The 17,075-nt window shown below is 47.9% G+C and overlaps 1 protein-coding gene across 1 annotated transcript in view; it reads right to left on the bottom strand.

Moving 5' to 3' along the window:
• Positions 1 to 17,075, bottom strand: part of LOC147015117 (choline transporter-like protein 5) — a 200,938-nt gene that overhangs the window by 157,890 nt on the left and 25,973 nt on the right. The window contains exons 2-7 of the mRNA XM_085849565.1: positions 14,423 to 14,471; positions 13,383 to 13,456; positions 13,151 to 13,229; positions 12,941 to 13,025; positions 12,062 to 12,178; positions 7,794 to 7,854 (exon numbers count right to left, since the gene is read on the bottom strand). Of these exons, the coding sequence (XP_085705691.1) occupies positions 7,794 to 7,854; positions 12,062 to 12,178; positions 12,941 to 13,025; positions 13,151 to 13,229; positions 13,383 to 13,456; positions 14,423 to 14,471 (465 nt within the window). The remainder of the gene's footprint in view (positions 1 to 7,793; positions 7,855 to 12,061; positions 12,179 to 12,940; positions 13,026 to 13,150; positions 13,230 to 13,382; positions 13,457 to 14,422; positions 14,472 to 17,075) is intronic.

Genomic DNA, 17,075 nt, shown 5'->3' with positions numbered 1-17,075 from the left:
CAATCAGACAGTATTTAGGTCGGTCTGGAATCGAACCCAGACTAGACAGCTCCGAGGTGAGTGAGAGCACAAATGAGATGGTGGTTCATGTGTTCAGGCTGTTCTCAAGCAAAATCGATGTAAAACCTTCCCATTGAGTCGACATCACGTGAGAGCCGAATGTAAGAGTCACAAAAAGGTCAGGAGCCATCTTTATTTAAATGATGTGTGTTAGACTGCAGCTTCTGAAAATGGTTCAACATACAGTTCTTTCTTCATTACCCCACTCATGCGAAGCGGTAGCGGGGTTTAAGTAATAATTGGTTCACTTCTGCCTATCTGTCCCCCATTTTCTCAACCTGCTGCCTCAGGTGAGAAGGTGCACGTCCAGTGGGTGTTTGGCCTTCTTCGATGGTGCTTACATGCATGCCCCTGTACTGTATGGGCGTTGCCCGAGTCACGGTTGGTGGTGGTCACGTGGTTAGGGCTTCATATGTCACGACTCGCCCACTGGGTACTTGTAGTACCAGTAGCGTCAGAAGCGGCATGTACTGTCATTAGTCGTGTCTTGTGGGTCGTGTGCCTGTAGAGTGCATCGAGTTCGTAATAAAGCGGAGTTACGGGCATCCGACGCCCACACTCTCGCTCGTGGCAATAAAGCAGGTTTGTGCTCTCCCCTGGCTCGTGTCTGCCTGTTCGCACCTCTACCACGACATTACAGTTTGGCGACGAGTCTGTTTCGGATCGACGTGTGCAGAGTGCCTGGTTCTCATCAGTATTGACTTGGAGTCATTGCCGGAGCAATTGGATTGCAGTGCGCGCGGAGCGCCGGGAGAATCAGCGCAGCTCGCACGGTTCGAGTTCGACCACCTGGCGAGGAGCCCAGGGGAGCGCATCACGAGTTTCGCGCGGCCGCACGCACAGTCTTCGGTGCGGGTCGAGTCCTGCAGCCAGACGTCTCGCCGTCGCCTGCGAGTCGCGTCGAGTGAACGACGGCCGCACTCGGAGTTCGTTTTATTTCTGCTTTGCAAGCCTCGGGAATGGTTTCTGCAATGCCACGGCTAAAGGACGAGGACATTAAGTTCAGCTCAGACGCGGCGTCGGCTGTCGCACAAGCTCTGAGAGATGTCCGGAGCCTCGATGGTCAGTGCGCGGCAGATGATCCGGAGGTCAGCGCGATGTATCAAGCGCGCACAGCCGCACGCACAGTCTTTGGTGCGGGTCGTGACCGAGCGTTGCAACGCCGTCAGTCGGACGGCGGTCTGAACACTCAGGGACGTCTACAGTGTGTGTGCCGAGGGTCATTGCCCATCATAACGGTCATGAATGGCGGTGTGCGAAGCGACCCCTACGTCCCGGGTCGAGACCTACTGCCGGTACGGTGTTTTGTGCATGGCGTACACTTTTACGCCCCGGGTTGAGTCTTGCAGCCTGGGCATAGCGATCCCGGCGACCCGGAGTAGGAGATGCTGCCGATGTTGAACCTGTTTTCAATTGGTCCGAAGGTGATGAGACCAATGAGAGTGGAGGTCGAGATGATCAGGGCACCGAACATGTTTCAAGCTGATACCAGGGCCGCAGTGTCAGTCGTGGGCGAACGGGCTGCTCGTGACCTCCGCGATGTTCACCTGGTCGAGGTGACCTTTTCGCTATGCACGTACACTGGCGTAGCGATTGCACCACTTGCTGTGACGGACGTTTCGGTGGTCTGCCAAGGTCAAAGCGCCCTACTCTCATTGTTTGTGGTATGAGGGGAGGGGCCCGCCCTTTTGGGCCGGGACTGGCTGGCTCGCCTCAGGCTAGGCTGGATGGCGCCAGCTGGTGGCCTTGGACGGCCAGGCACGGGGGGGGGGGGAGGGGGGGAGGAAGAGGTGCCTGTTTCGGAGTACGTACCTCCGTTTGGGCCCGGGCCTCCCTCGAGACCCGAGGGCGAGGTTCTGGCAGCAAGAGCCGCGATGATGCAACATGGGCTGCCGTTCATTGCTTCCGGCGACGACGATATACGGGTCTGGAGCAACGGGAGCCATGCCAGCGGCGACGTCTCTCGCGCTCTGGCTGCGCTCATGATACAGTGCACACCCGTGTCATGGAGGCGATTTCAGCGGGGGATTGGAGCGAGCCGGTCACGTTCAAGAAGTTGGCGGAACGCGACCATGGACGACAAACAAGTCATCTCAACGTCGTGACAACCAAGAGGCGTACACATGATGTGATTCATGAATTGCTAATTGTTATGTGTTTGATTTTCACTGCACAAGTGATTCGATTTAGCATTGTTAAAGCAAATGCAGACAGTCCGCGTGTGAGCATAATACGTTTGGTTGGGATCAATCCATGGGATGACCGATATGATCGATATGATGTGAAGAACGTGCGGACGATGGCTGCGAATAAAGAGGTCTTTCTGATCTCCAGCTGCGAGGGCAGTCCACGGTTCGCTACCCTGTCATGTGTGGGGATTATACTGGGAGAACGCGCTGTACGTGAGGGGAAGGTTGCATCAGAGCAGACGATGTTTTTGCTGTTGTATGACACTGATATGTCTCCAAGCTACACTGATCGTCCGTGTGGATGTGCATGGTTTTCTTGATTGGGTTTGATGCGCGGTTTTGGTGTGGGACTCAGAGATCGACTCGGAGCCAGGGCAGGTTCGCTGTTCAGCGTCACCCCCACCCCTGATATTGCCAAGGTCAGACGTGCCTGGCACCATGGAGCGCAAACCTCTGTTCTCGCCAAGGTCAGCCACGCTGGCGCCGCGGGGCTTGCAGGCTCGGGATGTTTACCTGATTCGGTCCTGTCTGAGGGAGATGTGCCAACTTGTCGACCAGGGGCATTTGATGGTGCCAGGGGAGGTTCATTTGGGGTGTCACCACGACCTCACCGGAAGGCGTGTAAGCATGAGCCGCCTGGGGGCGCTTCTGCTGCATAGTAATGCGGTGCTTCCCAACTTGCTTCTTTATATCTTTAACACGGCCAGGGTTTTTGTGGTCTGCAGCCATCATTGGGTTCATCGTGCAACTCAGTACTCGAGCACCTGTCCACTGCATTTTGGGATTCAACTCGAGAGGATGAATGATGTGCCAGGTTAACACAGCGGCATTGAAGTTGCAGGTTGTGCCGATGAAGCACGTTTTCTTTTGTGCCGTCTCATTTGGGTTTGCTTCACGGCCACATGATTGATACCATTTTTGGTTCTGGTTGCTTTCCGTGTTGTGGTGCCTATGATTTTTGATTAATGTCATTTTGTTCCACTTTGTTTTTTGTATGCCGTAGTTTAATTTGCCGATTTTGCTTATCATGATAATGGTCATTTTATACTCATGTTTTTAGTGGGGAGGAGTGTACTGTATGGGCGTAGCCCGAGTCGCGGTTGGTGGTGGTCACGTGGTTGGGGCTTCATATGTCACGACTCGCCCACTGGGGACTTGTAGTACCAGTAGCATCAGAAGCGGCATGTACTGTCATTAGCCATGTCTTGTGGGTCGTGTGCCTGTAGAGTGCATCGAGTACGTAATAAAGCGGAGTTACGGGCATCCGACGCCCATACTCTCGCTCGTGGCAATAAAGCAGGGTTGTGCTATCCCCTGGCTCGTGTCTGCCTGTTCGCACCTCTACCACGACATTACAGCTCCAGCATCTTATTTGTGGCTGAACTCCTTGTTATGACGTCTGTGCCAGCAACTTTGGAGTTCTGCCATCGTAGAACAGCTTCCTGTCTGTTGCCCAACAGCTTCCTGTCTGTTGCTGTTCGAGGCACAATGTCTCTTCACAGAAGTGACGTTTCAAGGCACTGCGGCCTAGTCAAAGTTAGGTGTGATTTTCCACCTACTGCCTGACCTCTGGCTGGTAATGGAGGAACACTGGAGGATCGGTTGCTTGGACGTCCCTCTTCATGCATCAACTTTTGCACTCATCCTGCAATTTTGCACTTTTGCACTCATTTTGCACTTTTGCACTCATTTTGCACCTGTAGTTGAGTTGCCAAATGTCTCCCCTCCCATTTTTTGGAATGTCAAGTTCTGTATAAGAAGAATTGCTTTGGGCTTTTGTTTCAGTGAAATCCATTCGAATGTTTCAGTCAAGCATTCAATGTTCTTCCTCCGTATATACGAAATTAAAAATTCTCCTTTGGTATGCTGATCCAACTTGTGGAAATTGAGCTCTTTTCCACCACAATTTTGGTGACTCGGATGGGATTCAAAAGGGGGGCATGTGGAAGAAAAATAATTATATTAATGTACTCTCAATTATAATTGTTGCTGGTGCTTTATAAATTTAATTTTTATGCTAGAGTCGAATCTGCTGTCAGTTATGTTTCCTCTTAACCAAGAGTCTTTTGACCTATATATTGTTATGGCTGTGGAAATTCGCAAACCACCATTCAGGTCCTGTAGGTGAGATATCTCTTAGTACATTGTAGTTTGCCCCAAACCCGTTGTTTCGAGGGAATTTATGCGATTCATTCGGGCTGCGACGCTTTAAGTTAGGCGTTTTTCTGTTCTATCTTTATTTTGAATCAACCGCCATTACCATCAAACCACCACCAAAAACCCTCCACCACCCTCACCTCTCTCCATCTACGGCCATTCCCGCATCACCTGTGAACACTGAGCGTCGGGCTGTCTTGGGCTCGTTCAAGCGATACGCACCGAGTCGCGAGTGCAAATAGCGGCCTTTCCGAGGGAAAATTCGGATCAAGAATGCTACATGCCCACTTCTGATCCGTCCAATCAGCAAGCACGGAGCGGCTTGAACCCGCCTCCAGGCGCTTCCTTGTGAAATCGAAATATGCAAATTCTAGGATCAGGGGAGATTCACGCCCCTTTTCCTCCATCCAATGGGTGAGCGTGGCTCCGCCCCCGAGCTCATCCTGATCCGGAAATTTGCATATGGGTTCTCCTGCCGGCCTATAAAGCACCGAGTGCAAAGAGAATCGCAGAGTCAGTTTGGAAGAGCGGCAGAGTGTGACAGAGTTTTGGCAATCAAGTCGGGTTGGAGAGTGGAGTGGAGTCGGGAGGCGAAGGCGTCAAGGTGGTTTCTGCAGTCGGCTGAGGAGAATTGTGGGAGGAGGCCAAGGAGCTCGGGTCCGAGGCAGGGAAGACGGCGGTCGGCGACGAGGTCGTGGTGGGATCGCTCGTCATGGCACCCAAGCCAGCCAACCATTCTCCTCCCCCAGGGCATCAACAATTTCCCCCTTTCCCCCGCGCTGAGATAGTGCAAAAAGGGGGCCCCGTTCCCACCCCACTCCAAGCGGTGCCAACGAAACCCGCGAAGGAGCACGAAGTCAGGGCACCGCCAGGCAGCTACATTTGCGGCTCGTCACGAGGACGCGGGTAGGACCCACCCGGTCTCGCGGACCTGACCGCTCCTTCAGGTCCCGCGCACACATTGGCCTACGGGCCCATCTGCCCCGTTGCCTATGAGGGTGGCTTCTTTCCTTTGCTTTTGAGTCAATGTGTGTCGGCGACGTCTGTGAAGTAAAACTGTATAAGTGTTGCCGTGTGTTCGAGTATTCGGTCGTAGCTCTGCATTGTTTTTTTTTTTTTGTTTTAAATTGATATATGTGCATTCTGACTATTTGACTGTATATGTGTGCTTTTCGTGGGCTGGGTAATAAATGTGCATTATGTTGAATTGTTCCCCGTTTCGCTGTGTCCTTTCCTTCGTTTGAATCTCCATCTTGCTTCACGTAAAGGGTTCGTAGTGGGCTTAATACGCCCGATAATTAATCGGAACCGTCGAGGCCGACGATAACACAACTCGGTTATCCCGATAGCACGGAATGGACCGCTTAAGCGGTTCATGTCTGGAGTCGACCTGCGGCGAGGTACGATCGCCCGGTTTACCATCCACGTGGGTACTTAGGTAGGTCGAGTTTGGCGAACAACCCTATCCTACACGGGTGGCCGATTGGCACGATCGTGGTGAGGTCGAAAGGCCCACCCGTGACTGGCTCCGGGCGATAGTTCCCGGAGGGTCACGACAGAATTGTCCGTCCGGTGGGCGAGGCGGCCGCCATTCGAGTCGAGTGGCCGATCGTACGCCAGCGGGTGCGAATTCGCAACAATATTGATAAAAGGAATGTCTTACTATGAAACAGGGTGACCTGGTTCATAACTGCAACTTTTGCCATGATTATGTCAGGAACAGTGTTCAAGGTCCGAAACTCGCGATTTTCTTTCCCTCACCAGCTTACCGGAGCTCCTGCAACCAACGAGCTTCTGCATGTTGACGTATTCTTACTTCTGATGTCACCACACTGCCAGGTTGAACCAGAACTGAGATTGGAGCATCTGACGTTGTGCTTTGTGTGTGATGGTAACAGTTCAGATATTCGAGGTTTTCTTTTTGTGGAATGCTCGTGTCAACACATTAAACTTTCGACTCATGTGCAGACTGGAGTTGGTGAGCAATTTGCACTCATAAACTAATGCATCACAGTTTATATTTGTTGCTCAGTTTCCAATATTAATTCAATCTGCTAGTTGCATTATGGAACTAAGGCGCTGCATGCCCGTTGATTATGATAAGGATTTGCATTTCGGTTTGGTACTGGTATGTGATGGCCTCTTATGTCCACCACTGAATCCTAGCAGATGGAACATTCAGTTTAATATAGTTTCTGAAGGATGGGGCACACTCATTGACAACACCGCAAAGCATCATGGTGACAGTTTGTCAGGCCGGGAATCAAATGATTTGAATAGAGAGGTCATACGCAGGTGTTGTACGCTGTCCCGGTGCAATTCATTAAGCCCTAAAAAGTAGCCAACTGGTTGGAATAATGACTGCAGGCCATTATACTAAAATACACAATTTGGTGTCCGTCTGTCTGTCTGTCTTACCATGATACATTCGGTCATTCCTTCTCTAATCTCAACCAAACTTGTCAGGGGGGTTAAAGGTCACATGACAGAGGTTGTAGCGACTTTATTTGCTCTACTTCCTAAGGGACTTTTCCACCTTGGATAAGCATTATGTTAAGGTGTATAAATAGCTTATCATGGCATTACATGGGGCATACCTACTGGAAGTAAAAAATAATATAAACCACAAACAGGTACAATTACCTTTTCAAACAGTTGCCACTGCTGTTTCAAGCATGGCATTGAATTAGTGGCTCGGGCGGTGACTGGCCAAGGTTCCTAGGGTCCTGAGTTTGAGACCCTTTGGCTGCTGAATTAACACCAGGTGGGGTTGACTCAGCCTGTCATCCTTCCGAGGCTGGTGAAATGAGTGCCAATGTACTGGTAGAGGAGCACAGCATCAGCAGCACAACCGCACTTACAATAAATGATAGCTACCTGGCAGCCAAGCAGCCATACGCAAGAACAGAACTGCTGTTTCACACGAAACTGAAAGGTAGGAAACCCGACATCATATGCTTATCTCATCCCCCACAGACTAACGGTCCCGAGCTGACTCGGCTTGCTTGGCCTCGAGATGGGCTGCGAGCTCGGTTGCAATGATATTTAACTCATAAAGTTCCTTAGCAAGTATGATGTGCGATATTGCCCCAGACACTTTCATGGACCATTGTGACCTTTATTTTGAAGCATAACCCGATTCCTAACGGTTTGAATTTTTTTTTCTCTCTGGGGTGAGACACACGAAATCCACTTCGAGAATGAACAACCGGTGTTCTATGATCCCAATCAAGTGCGAGAGGTGGCTGCGCATTTGAACCCGTAGGGAGCGGTTGTACTAGTTAAAACAAATTCATAGAAATAGGAGCAAATTTATCACATTTACAATGAAGTGAATGCTGAGCACCATGCACAAGTCACTGCAGCATCCTGATAAAAGTGACTCACTATCTTGTGTCGGCATGATGTACCCCATGCAATCTTCATCTCGTACAATGTTTCTTGAATCCTGCAAGCACGAAGAAAAAGTTTCATATCTCTACAAAAGTCAAGGCCAATGGAAAAGCGAAGCAACTGAAGATTGTGGGATACAGATTTGACAATGGGTCATCTGCCATGACCTTTCCTGGGAAAGTCACATTTCCAACCTCGCCTCAAAAGCCAGTCGCCGACTGGGAATCCTCCGTCGTGCAAAGTCCTTCCTCGGCCCTCTTGAGCTCCTGACCACTTACAAAGCTTTTGTCCGAAGCCTGATGGAGTACTGCTCTCCCCTCTGGGCTGGTGCTCCTGCCTCCCACCTTTCTCGGCTTCACGCTGTCGAAACCAGGGCATTTAAGATCATCGGCATCTCCCGCAATGAAGCTGAGTCTTTGGGCCTCTCACTCAATCACTACAGGTTGGTCGGTGGTCTTTCTGTCTTCTACCGACTCCTCTCCAGCCTTGCCCCCCCCTGTTCTCTCTGCGATTTGTCCCCACCACATTTCCACAGGGCGCTCAAGGTCCGCCAACAACCCCTTCTGGTAAAACTACCAAAATCACGAATCACTGCTCATCTTCACTCTTTCATTCCTCTTTTTTCCCACCTTTGGAATAAACTTCCTCACTCTATTCTTTCCCATTCTTCCCTCCAGGCTTTCAAAACAGCTGTTCACCACCACCTCTTATCTTGCCCCATCCAAATCCTCGATCTTTTCTACCCCCGATAATCCACCCAAGCCCACTTCCTTCAATTCCCCTGCTTTCCTTCCTGAAAGTCCCTGTAATGTCCATTTTGTATACCCCATGTACCACACCCCATCCCTCTCCCTTCCACAGTTCACCTAATGTGTCTGTTCCCCACTGTCTTGTCCCTTCCACTCCCGCCCCTCTTGTCTCATGCCTCCTTGCTGTGAGTTGTGTGTTAGCTCTCATACGAGCCTCGACCAAGGTATACAAAAAAAAAATGGGGCAGATGCGAACGGGTGGACAAAAATGTCCATGTGACACACACAGACAAAAATATGTGGATGGTAGCAGTAGTGGGGCAGGGGAGATTCCATCCATCCATCGGGACCACACTCTGTGCAGAGTGTTGGTGTTGCCTAAGCAGTTTCCTTGGCTATTGGACACAATCCTGGACAGGTTGCCCCTCCGACACAGGATACCAGTAAGCTGGCACTCATTTTGCCGACCTCGCTTGGATGACAAGCAGAGTCAACCCCACCTGGTATTAATTCAACAGCAGAGAGGGATTTGAACTCAGGATCCTAGGATCCCAAGCCCACCACCCTAACCATTAAACCAACACCAGGCATAGAGGAGATTAAGGGGTCAGCAAGTGTGGAGAAGTTCACGAGTGTGTACGGGAGACATTATTAGTTGGTGATGGGCAAGCTTAAAAAAAAACTCACGCGATTCAGTGACAGTAAAGGAACGAATTAACATGATATGGCACCAGAACAGATACTCTTTTCTACGATTACGAATATAACAATGGAGTTGGTGAGATTAATCACAACTCGGTGGTGTAATGGTTGTAACATCCACTCTGAATCTGGGAGGTCGGCAATTTCATTCTGTCCCGTCCGAGTCATAGCAAAGACAAAAATGGTAGGGGCTGCCTCCTTGCTTCATGCTCAGCAGTTAAGAAGGATAAAGCATGGACAAACCCCCATCAGTTATCATGTCTGGGTCGGAGAAAAGTTCTAATTAATTGTCTTGCAGAGTGCAGAGAGAAAAGGGATGCCATAAAGATGGCGTCGCCAGTTCCCAGAATGCCATGCGAAGCAACCAACCTTCCCCTTCACGTGGGTGCCCACGTTTGTCTGAAATTAACTCCAGCATTCGTGTGTGTGTGTGTGTGTGTGTGTGTGTGTGTGTGTGTGTGTGTGTGTGTGTGTGTGTGTGTGTGTGTGTGTGTGTGTGTGTGTGTGTGTTTTGCAGCTCCTCCACAGGCCTTCGACCCAATAAGAAAATAAACTAGCATCCGTTGAAAACAAAGTCTTCGATATCCCCCGCCATAGTAAATGAGGATTTACAAACTTATATTCCCTAAACGTGTGCAATATGTATGTGAAGTTTCCCATTGATCTGACCAGCCGTTCTGGAGAAGAATATGTTTGAAGGTTTTAGTGTAAATTCAATATGGCTGCCAAACCATGTGACCTATCAATTAGAAATTAACAAACTTCTGAAAGGATGTCTTGGGGAAAGTGTATGTGAAATTTTGCCTCAATCTGTCCAGCCGTTCTGGAGAAGAATTTTAAAATTTATTAATTTTCAATCCAAGATGGCTGACGAACCATGTGACCTATGACATCATAAATTTAGATTCTGCCTCCAATCCTCCAGTGGAATACGTGTGTGAAGTTTCGTGTTAATCGGATGAGGTGTGTATTTCTATCCAAGATGGCCACCAAACCATGTGACTTGTGATGTCATAATTTTTACGATGTATGCAGACATGATGGAAGATGATAGTTGCAAATTTTCGCTTCATTAGGTTATGTGATTCCAGAGAAAACATTATTTAATATTTTTCTTGAATCCAACATGGCTGCCAAACAATGTGACCTATCAATTAGAAAATATCAAAAGGCACCAGTTCACCACTTGCTTGATATCTATTTATAATTCCAGCAGTGTGTGTGTGCGTGTGTGTGTATCTGTGTGTGTGTGTGTCTGTGTGTGTCTGTGTGTGTGCGTGTCTGTGTGTGTGCGTGTCTGTGTGTGTGCGTGTGTGCGCGTGTGTCTGCGTGTGTCTGCGTGTGTCTGCGTGTGTCTGCGTGTGTCTGCGTGTGTCTGCGTGTGTGTGCGTGTGTGTGCGTGTGTGTGCGTGTGACCGCTGTTTCTCGACAACCACTGGTCCGATCTCATTGAAACTTGCCAGATATATTGCTGGGGACCTGAGGATGTGCCTTTTCAAGGTTTGATATTAATCGGACAAGTGCTTCCCAAGGTATGGCCATTTATTTACCAAACCAATGACAAGACACGTTGTTGTGTGGGCGTGGCCGATGGGGAAGGGAACCTCAGCCGCATTCCCCATTACGGGTTACAACGTACGGACATCCGGATAGTGATGACTTCGTGTATTCTAATAATTTCTCGATTTCTTATGCGCATTTATAGATAAACACAATGCCCCAAGTTATGATCGTTTTCATATTAGACGGTGCATAAATTTCGGTAACAGAGTGCTGGTATGCTCCGAACCAGGAAGTAATTTTTTTCACTCTCTTCTCTTCTCATTTTTCCTTGCCACGACATTGCGAAAAGGTAAAATACTTTGGCGCTAATTGAATAATTGGGTGTTAAAACTAAATTGCGAATAATCGTAACTGCGAATAATATGCGAACTTCCGGGTCACGCACGTCCGGGCACACGAGAGCGAAGAAACGGCCTGTGTGGTTGTTTGTTGCTCGCGGTTTGAATATTTTTATTTTTTTTTTTTTTTTTTTTACGGGCACGTACTCGTGTCTACCAAATTTAGTAAATATATCTTGAGGGGATTTGTAGTTAAGCTCCGGAAACGAAATGTCACAGACGGACGGACGGACGGAACCCATTTCTATATCCCCTGCCAACTTCGTTGGTTGGCGGGGGATAACAATACTTCCTCTTTTTTCCTGCCTGTAGAACCAACTTCCACATCCTCTTCAATGTCATTCCTCCCTCCAAGTCTACAAGACAGCTGTTCACCACCATCTCAGATCATAACCCATCCAAAACCATGATCTTTTCTACCCTCGTTAAAGCTCCCCCCACCCCTCACCAAATTTCCAGTTGGTCCTTCCTGAGAGTTTGCTTCTGTATCCATGTTGTCCACCTCCAGCATTCTTCCCGAGCACTCATTCCTACCCGTATCCATAGTTGTCCGTCTCCATCTATATTGTCCCTCGGCCCTGCTGTTGGCATCAATTCCCCCCTTCTCTGTCTGTTGTTCCTTTTGTTTTGTTGCATCCTGGTCCATTCTCTGTTCTCGCTCCTCCACGAGCCTCAAATCTGTCTGCAAAAAAAAGCTGCAGAGAGTAAGAAGCCATTTGGTTGATTATATCCATGTCACATGTGCATCCTGTTTACCTTCATCATGAGCATCATCAGCTCACACAAAAACAGAACGGTAGTTTAAAACTCGATTCGATTCAAACACGTCTAGTTTTGCTCAAAAGTCGAACAGTGAGAATTCGGTCGCTCATTATTCGGTCAATGGTAACATGGAAGTGAAATGCATTACCTTGCTCGTTCTTGTCACGTCAAAGCCAGGTCGACAATAAGAATCTTTGAAGGCTTGAGCCGGAGGACGTAGGACATTTGCTACCCAGAAGGCTTTAGGACACTGGGCCACACATACCTACAAGACACACCCACAGACTTGGAGTAAGGTACACATTGAAACCACATTAGGTACCAAAGGAAGTTTGCTCAAATGTATTCAGGATCACAAAAGTTGTGTTTTCAGGGAACAGCAGCAGCGTTTCTCCACAGTTACAGGAGTGATCCCAGACTGTCTGCAGATCAACATTTTTACGCATGATGGGGTTAACTGCAATTATTGAAACTATCCATTGAAAAAGTAATATGGGAAGCTCGAACGACAGTCGGTATAGCGCATACCTCCACCAGTCTGAACCGTTTACGTTTTGTATCCCACTGATAGGTCGGATCTGAATCCGGACCTGGACCAGGATAGAATCAGCTTGTTCTCGTCACCGAACCAACTCATCAACCTCCTTTCGTCCAAATGCGTCCACAACTTTGTGAAATATGATGCTACATGTCGTTTTTGACCCGATCTCTCAATGGTGAAGAATCATTTTTTAAAAACTTCTTCTATTCGGTTCTGGATCCCGGTTTCACCAAAATCAAATCAATTTGTTTTGGTCACACACCCAGCCTGTACACCAAATTTCATCCAAATACATCGACATCTTGAGATATCCTGCTCACAGACAAACAAGCGAACAGACAACACAGGGGTGAAAACATAACCGTCGTACACCTTCGGTGGTGGAGGTAAGGAATCCAATCTGAAACGGCAATACCAAAACCAAGATGACCTGTGTATTCTGCTTGAACTCCAAGCCTGATATATGTTTACCCGCAATTTGCTTACCTGCGTTGTAGAACACTGGAGGTTCATGATAAGTGCATTCTTCACACACTTGAGCAAGTCAAAGTACAAAAGGAACGGTTTGTCACTGCAAGGGGAAGAAAAGTGCAAACTAACATCACACGGAGAGCAGAACATGGAGTAACATGTGAATAAAGGACTATGCGATGACCTTAGTGGCACACAACTCAACACCTCTTGAGCTTTACCAACCTGAAATTTCCGATTCCACAATAATTTCCTTCAGTGTCACGAGGAAGAATGACCCTGCGAGGGTCTCCATGTGACCATGCTGGGCATTGTGGGGGGGGGGACGGGGGGAGGGGGAGAGGGGGGGAGGAAATCAAGGTTAAAAGAGAAGAGACAACTTTGTATATTGATAGCTGAATGAATGACTCTCCACAAGTGAACTTCAGATACATTGAATGAATGATGCACACAATACCTAGGAATCCCAACGTCAGATGGGCCACCACAACTGTGATGAAGACAATGAAAAATAAAATGTCAGTGCAGCTCCTGGGTGAGACAGAAGTGACAGACCCTCAGGATATTTGTTACATTCACATGAAGAGTTGCAATTAAAGCCATTTCTTCTGAAAGGAAAGATGACAATTCATGAGTGGTGATATTTAATAACCAGATTTGAAGAACATCAGAGCAGAAAACTCAAGAACATTACCAACTTTACCAGACACGGTGGTGGAATGCTTCGAGCGTCCGCTCCGAGTCTGGCAGGTCGGCCGTTCAAACTCCGGCCAAGTCGTACGGAAGACTTTAAAAATGGTACGTGCCGCTTCCTTGCTTGACATTTAGCATTTAAAAGGATAGAGCATGGACAATCCCCATCAGTTGGCATCCATGGGGAGGAGGAAAGTGGCACCATTGTTGTGACATCGCTGGTACGCAGAGTATCCCAGGAAGTAACGACACTTCCCCCAAGCTCAGTGGCGGTGTTAAGTGTTAGTCTCGTCAATATGTCCATGTGTGTGTGAGCAGCAGCTCTATTATGAGCTTTAGAACTTGTACATATGAAATAAAATAAAAATAATTTTAAAACTCAGAACGTCAGGATTTTTCAGGTACGTCATGCTTCGAGGAGGCTTTTTGAATGGACCACAAGCAAGTGCCTCACCAACAGATGTTGTCCTACCATCATGCAGACCACTGCTACACCACGCAACGGATCAGCACGTCTCGCACAAACACACACTTGATGTCATGTGACACGAGGAGACGATGAACAACAAAAGAAAAGAGCATTTAAAGAACAAAGAAATTTGTTGTTCAAATACCAAAACAGAATGCATCAAATAATTTTTAGAACCACAATATTAATCACAATTTTCTGTTATCGTGATGGCAGTTCCATCATCAGCAAAGAGACAACCACCGAGCAAGCCAGTCGTGCTTTTACCTTGAACTATGCCCGAAAACCTCTGCAGTTAAAGCTCCTTTTTAGGGAGGGGGTGGGGGGCTCAGTACCTCTTGAGAGTCGGTCCAGTGAAGGAAGAATCAAACTTGGTAGGTTCACCTGTGAACAAGTAAGATTAACATCATGAACTAGGCATAGGTGGTATGTACAACAAGAGAAGGGGGAAGGTTGACTGGTTAACATGCCTACTAATGTTTCTAACAACAAACGTTCGTTATATTCTTTTCCGCGTGCTCGGGTCACAATCATAAACCAATCAGCACAATAGGTTTCCGTGCATTCTCGACTGTTCAGCAGCTGCTGCTGTCCGGTCACAGATTCTCAACTTTGGGCAAGCATGATCACCTGAGGATCCTTCCACGCAAAGGTACAGCAGATAATGAGGCCAAGGAGTTGTAGGGATTGCATCCCTTCCAGTGGCTATCCAGAGAAGTGGATTGGATGGTTTGATTACAGATCCTTGGAGTGAGACAGCTGTTAGAATGTGTGAGTTGTCGGTGTTGATCATCATGTTCCACGTAGCCCCATTTATGCAATCTTGTCTGCAATCATCACACCCATCATCTTGCCCCTGGTACACAGGATCCTGTGTTGAGGTACACTACATGGCCAAAATATACGGACACCCCTTCGAATGAGTGGATTTGGCTAGTTCAGCCACACCCATTACTGACAGGTGAATAATATCAAGCACACAGCCATGCAATCTCCATCGACAAACATTGACAACAGAATAGGCCATACTGAAGATCTCAGTGACTTTCAACGTGGCACCGTCATGGGATGCCACCTTTCGAACAAGTAAGTTCGTCAAATTTCTGCCTTGATAGAGCTGCCCCAGTCAACTGAAATTGCTGTTATTGTGAAGTGGAAACGTCTCGGAGCAACAACAGCTCAGCTGCGAAGTGGTCGCCTAAACAAGCTCACAGAACGGGACCGCTGAGTGCTGAAGCGCATAGCGTGGAAAAATCGTTTGTCGTCGGTTGCAACACTCACTACCAAGTTCCAAACTGACTCTGGAAGAAACATCAGCAGAAGCACTGTTTGTCGAGAACTTCATGAAATGGGTTTACATTGCCAAGCAGCTGTACACAAGCCTAAGATCAGCATGCGCAATGCCAAGCATCAGCTGGAGTGGTGTAAAGCTCACTGTCATTAGACTCTGGAGCAGTGGAAAGGCGTTTTCTGGAGTGATGAATCACGCTTCACCATCTGGCAGTCCGGACAGACGGATCTGGGTTTGGTGGATACCAAGAGAATGCTACCTGCCCGAATGCATAGTGCCAACTGTAAAGATTGGTGGAGGAGGAATAATGGTCTGGGACTGTTTTCATGGTTCTGGCTAGGCCCCTGAGTTCCAGTGAAGGAAAATCTTCATGCTATAGCATACAATGACATTCTAGATGATTCTGTGCTTCCAACGTTGTGGTAACAGTTTGGGGAAGGCCCTTTCCTGGTTCAGCATGACAATGTTCCCATGCACAAAGCGAGGTCCATGCAGAAATGGTTTGGCGAGATCGGTGCAGAAGAACTTGACTGGCCTGCACAGAACCCTGATCTGAACCCCATAAAACACCTTTGGGATGAATTGGGACGCCGACTGCGAGCCAGACCTAATCGCCCAACATCAGTGCCCGACTTCACTAATGCTCTTGTGGCTGAAAGGAAGCAAATCCCCACAGCATTGTTCCAAATGCAAGTGGAAAGCCTCCCCAGAATAATGGAGGATGTTGCAGCAGCAAAGGGGGGACCAACTCCATATTTATGCCCATGATTTTGGAATGAGATGTTGGATGAGCAGGACGGTGTGCACATACTTTTGACCATGTAGTGTAGTTGCCTTCAAAAAAAAAATTGCCTTCCCTTCCTGGAAGACAAATCTGACCGAAGGCAACATCAGATCGTTCCACAAAACCTGGAACAAGTTTATGTCCATTCTCAGGAAAGCCAGAAAACATCATCTGGCCAACTTCAATGCTGAACTATCAAACCTCTCTCCCTCTTCAAAGACCCAGTGGTGCCTTGTTAAGTCTGTCCCTGGTGTATTTACTCCACATGCATTCCTTCCCTCACTTAAAATAGCACCACAGCTGACTCTGCTCATGAGAAAGCCGAATGCCTCAATTATGTTTGCTTCAAAATATTGTGTGCCCAACCTCTCGCTCACGGTACGCACACTTCCCTGGGCTCTGTGTCTTTTGCACCTGAGAAGGTGGAAAAGGTTCTTTCAACCCTCGACTCCGGCTCTGCAACTGGACCGGACGGCATCAGCTCACGCGTCCTAAAAACCTTCTCTGCTGCTTTTCCCCATCCTCTCTCTACTCTGTTCACTCGATCGTTCTCTCTGGGTCAGTTTCCATTTGCCTGGAAGTTGCACCATGTTTGGATGTTACAAACATGGTGCGAAATCTGATCATCTTAACTGCAGGAGTGTGAGATTGCTTCCAATTATGAGCAAGGTCATGGAATAAATTATTGCATTTGAAATCAAATTCTTCCTTTCCTCCAATGGCCTGATCTCAGATAATTAATCAGTTCATTTTCAACCCGGTGATTTAAACATATACCATGCTTAGATATATAAAACACATACACCATGCTTACAGATATATGAAAATGCACATGCTTACAGATATATAAACTGCACACATTTAAAATACATGTAAACATGTTTATAGATATATTAAAAACACAAACATGTAC

Source organism: Eptatretus burgeri, chromosome 12 (genome assembly GCF_056783735.1).
Source record: "Eptatretus burgeri isolate ZD-2024b chromosome 12, Ebu_testis_v1, whole genome shotgun sequence".
NCBI lineage: Eukaryota > Metazoa > Chordata > Myxini > Myxiniformes > Myxinidae > Eptatretus > Eptatretus burgeri.
This window is presented reverse-complemented; position numbering and strand designations above follow the sequence as displayed.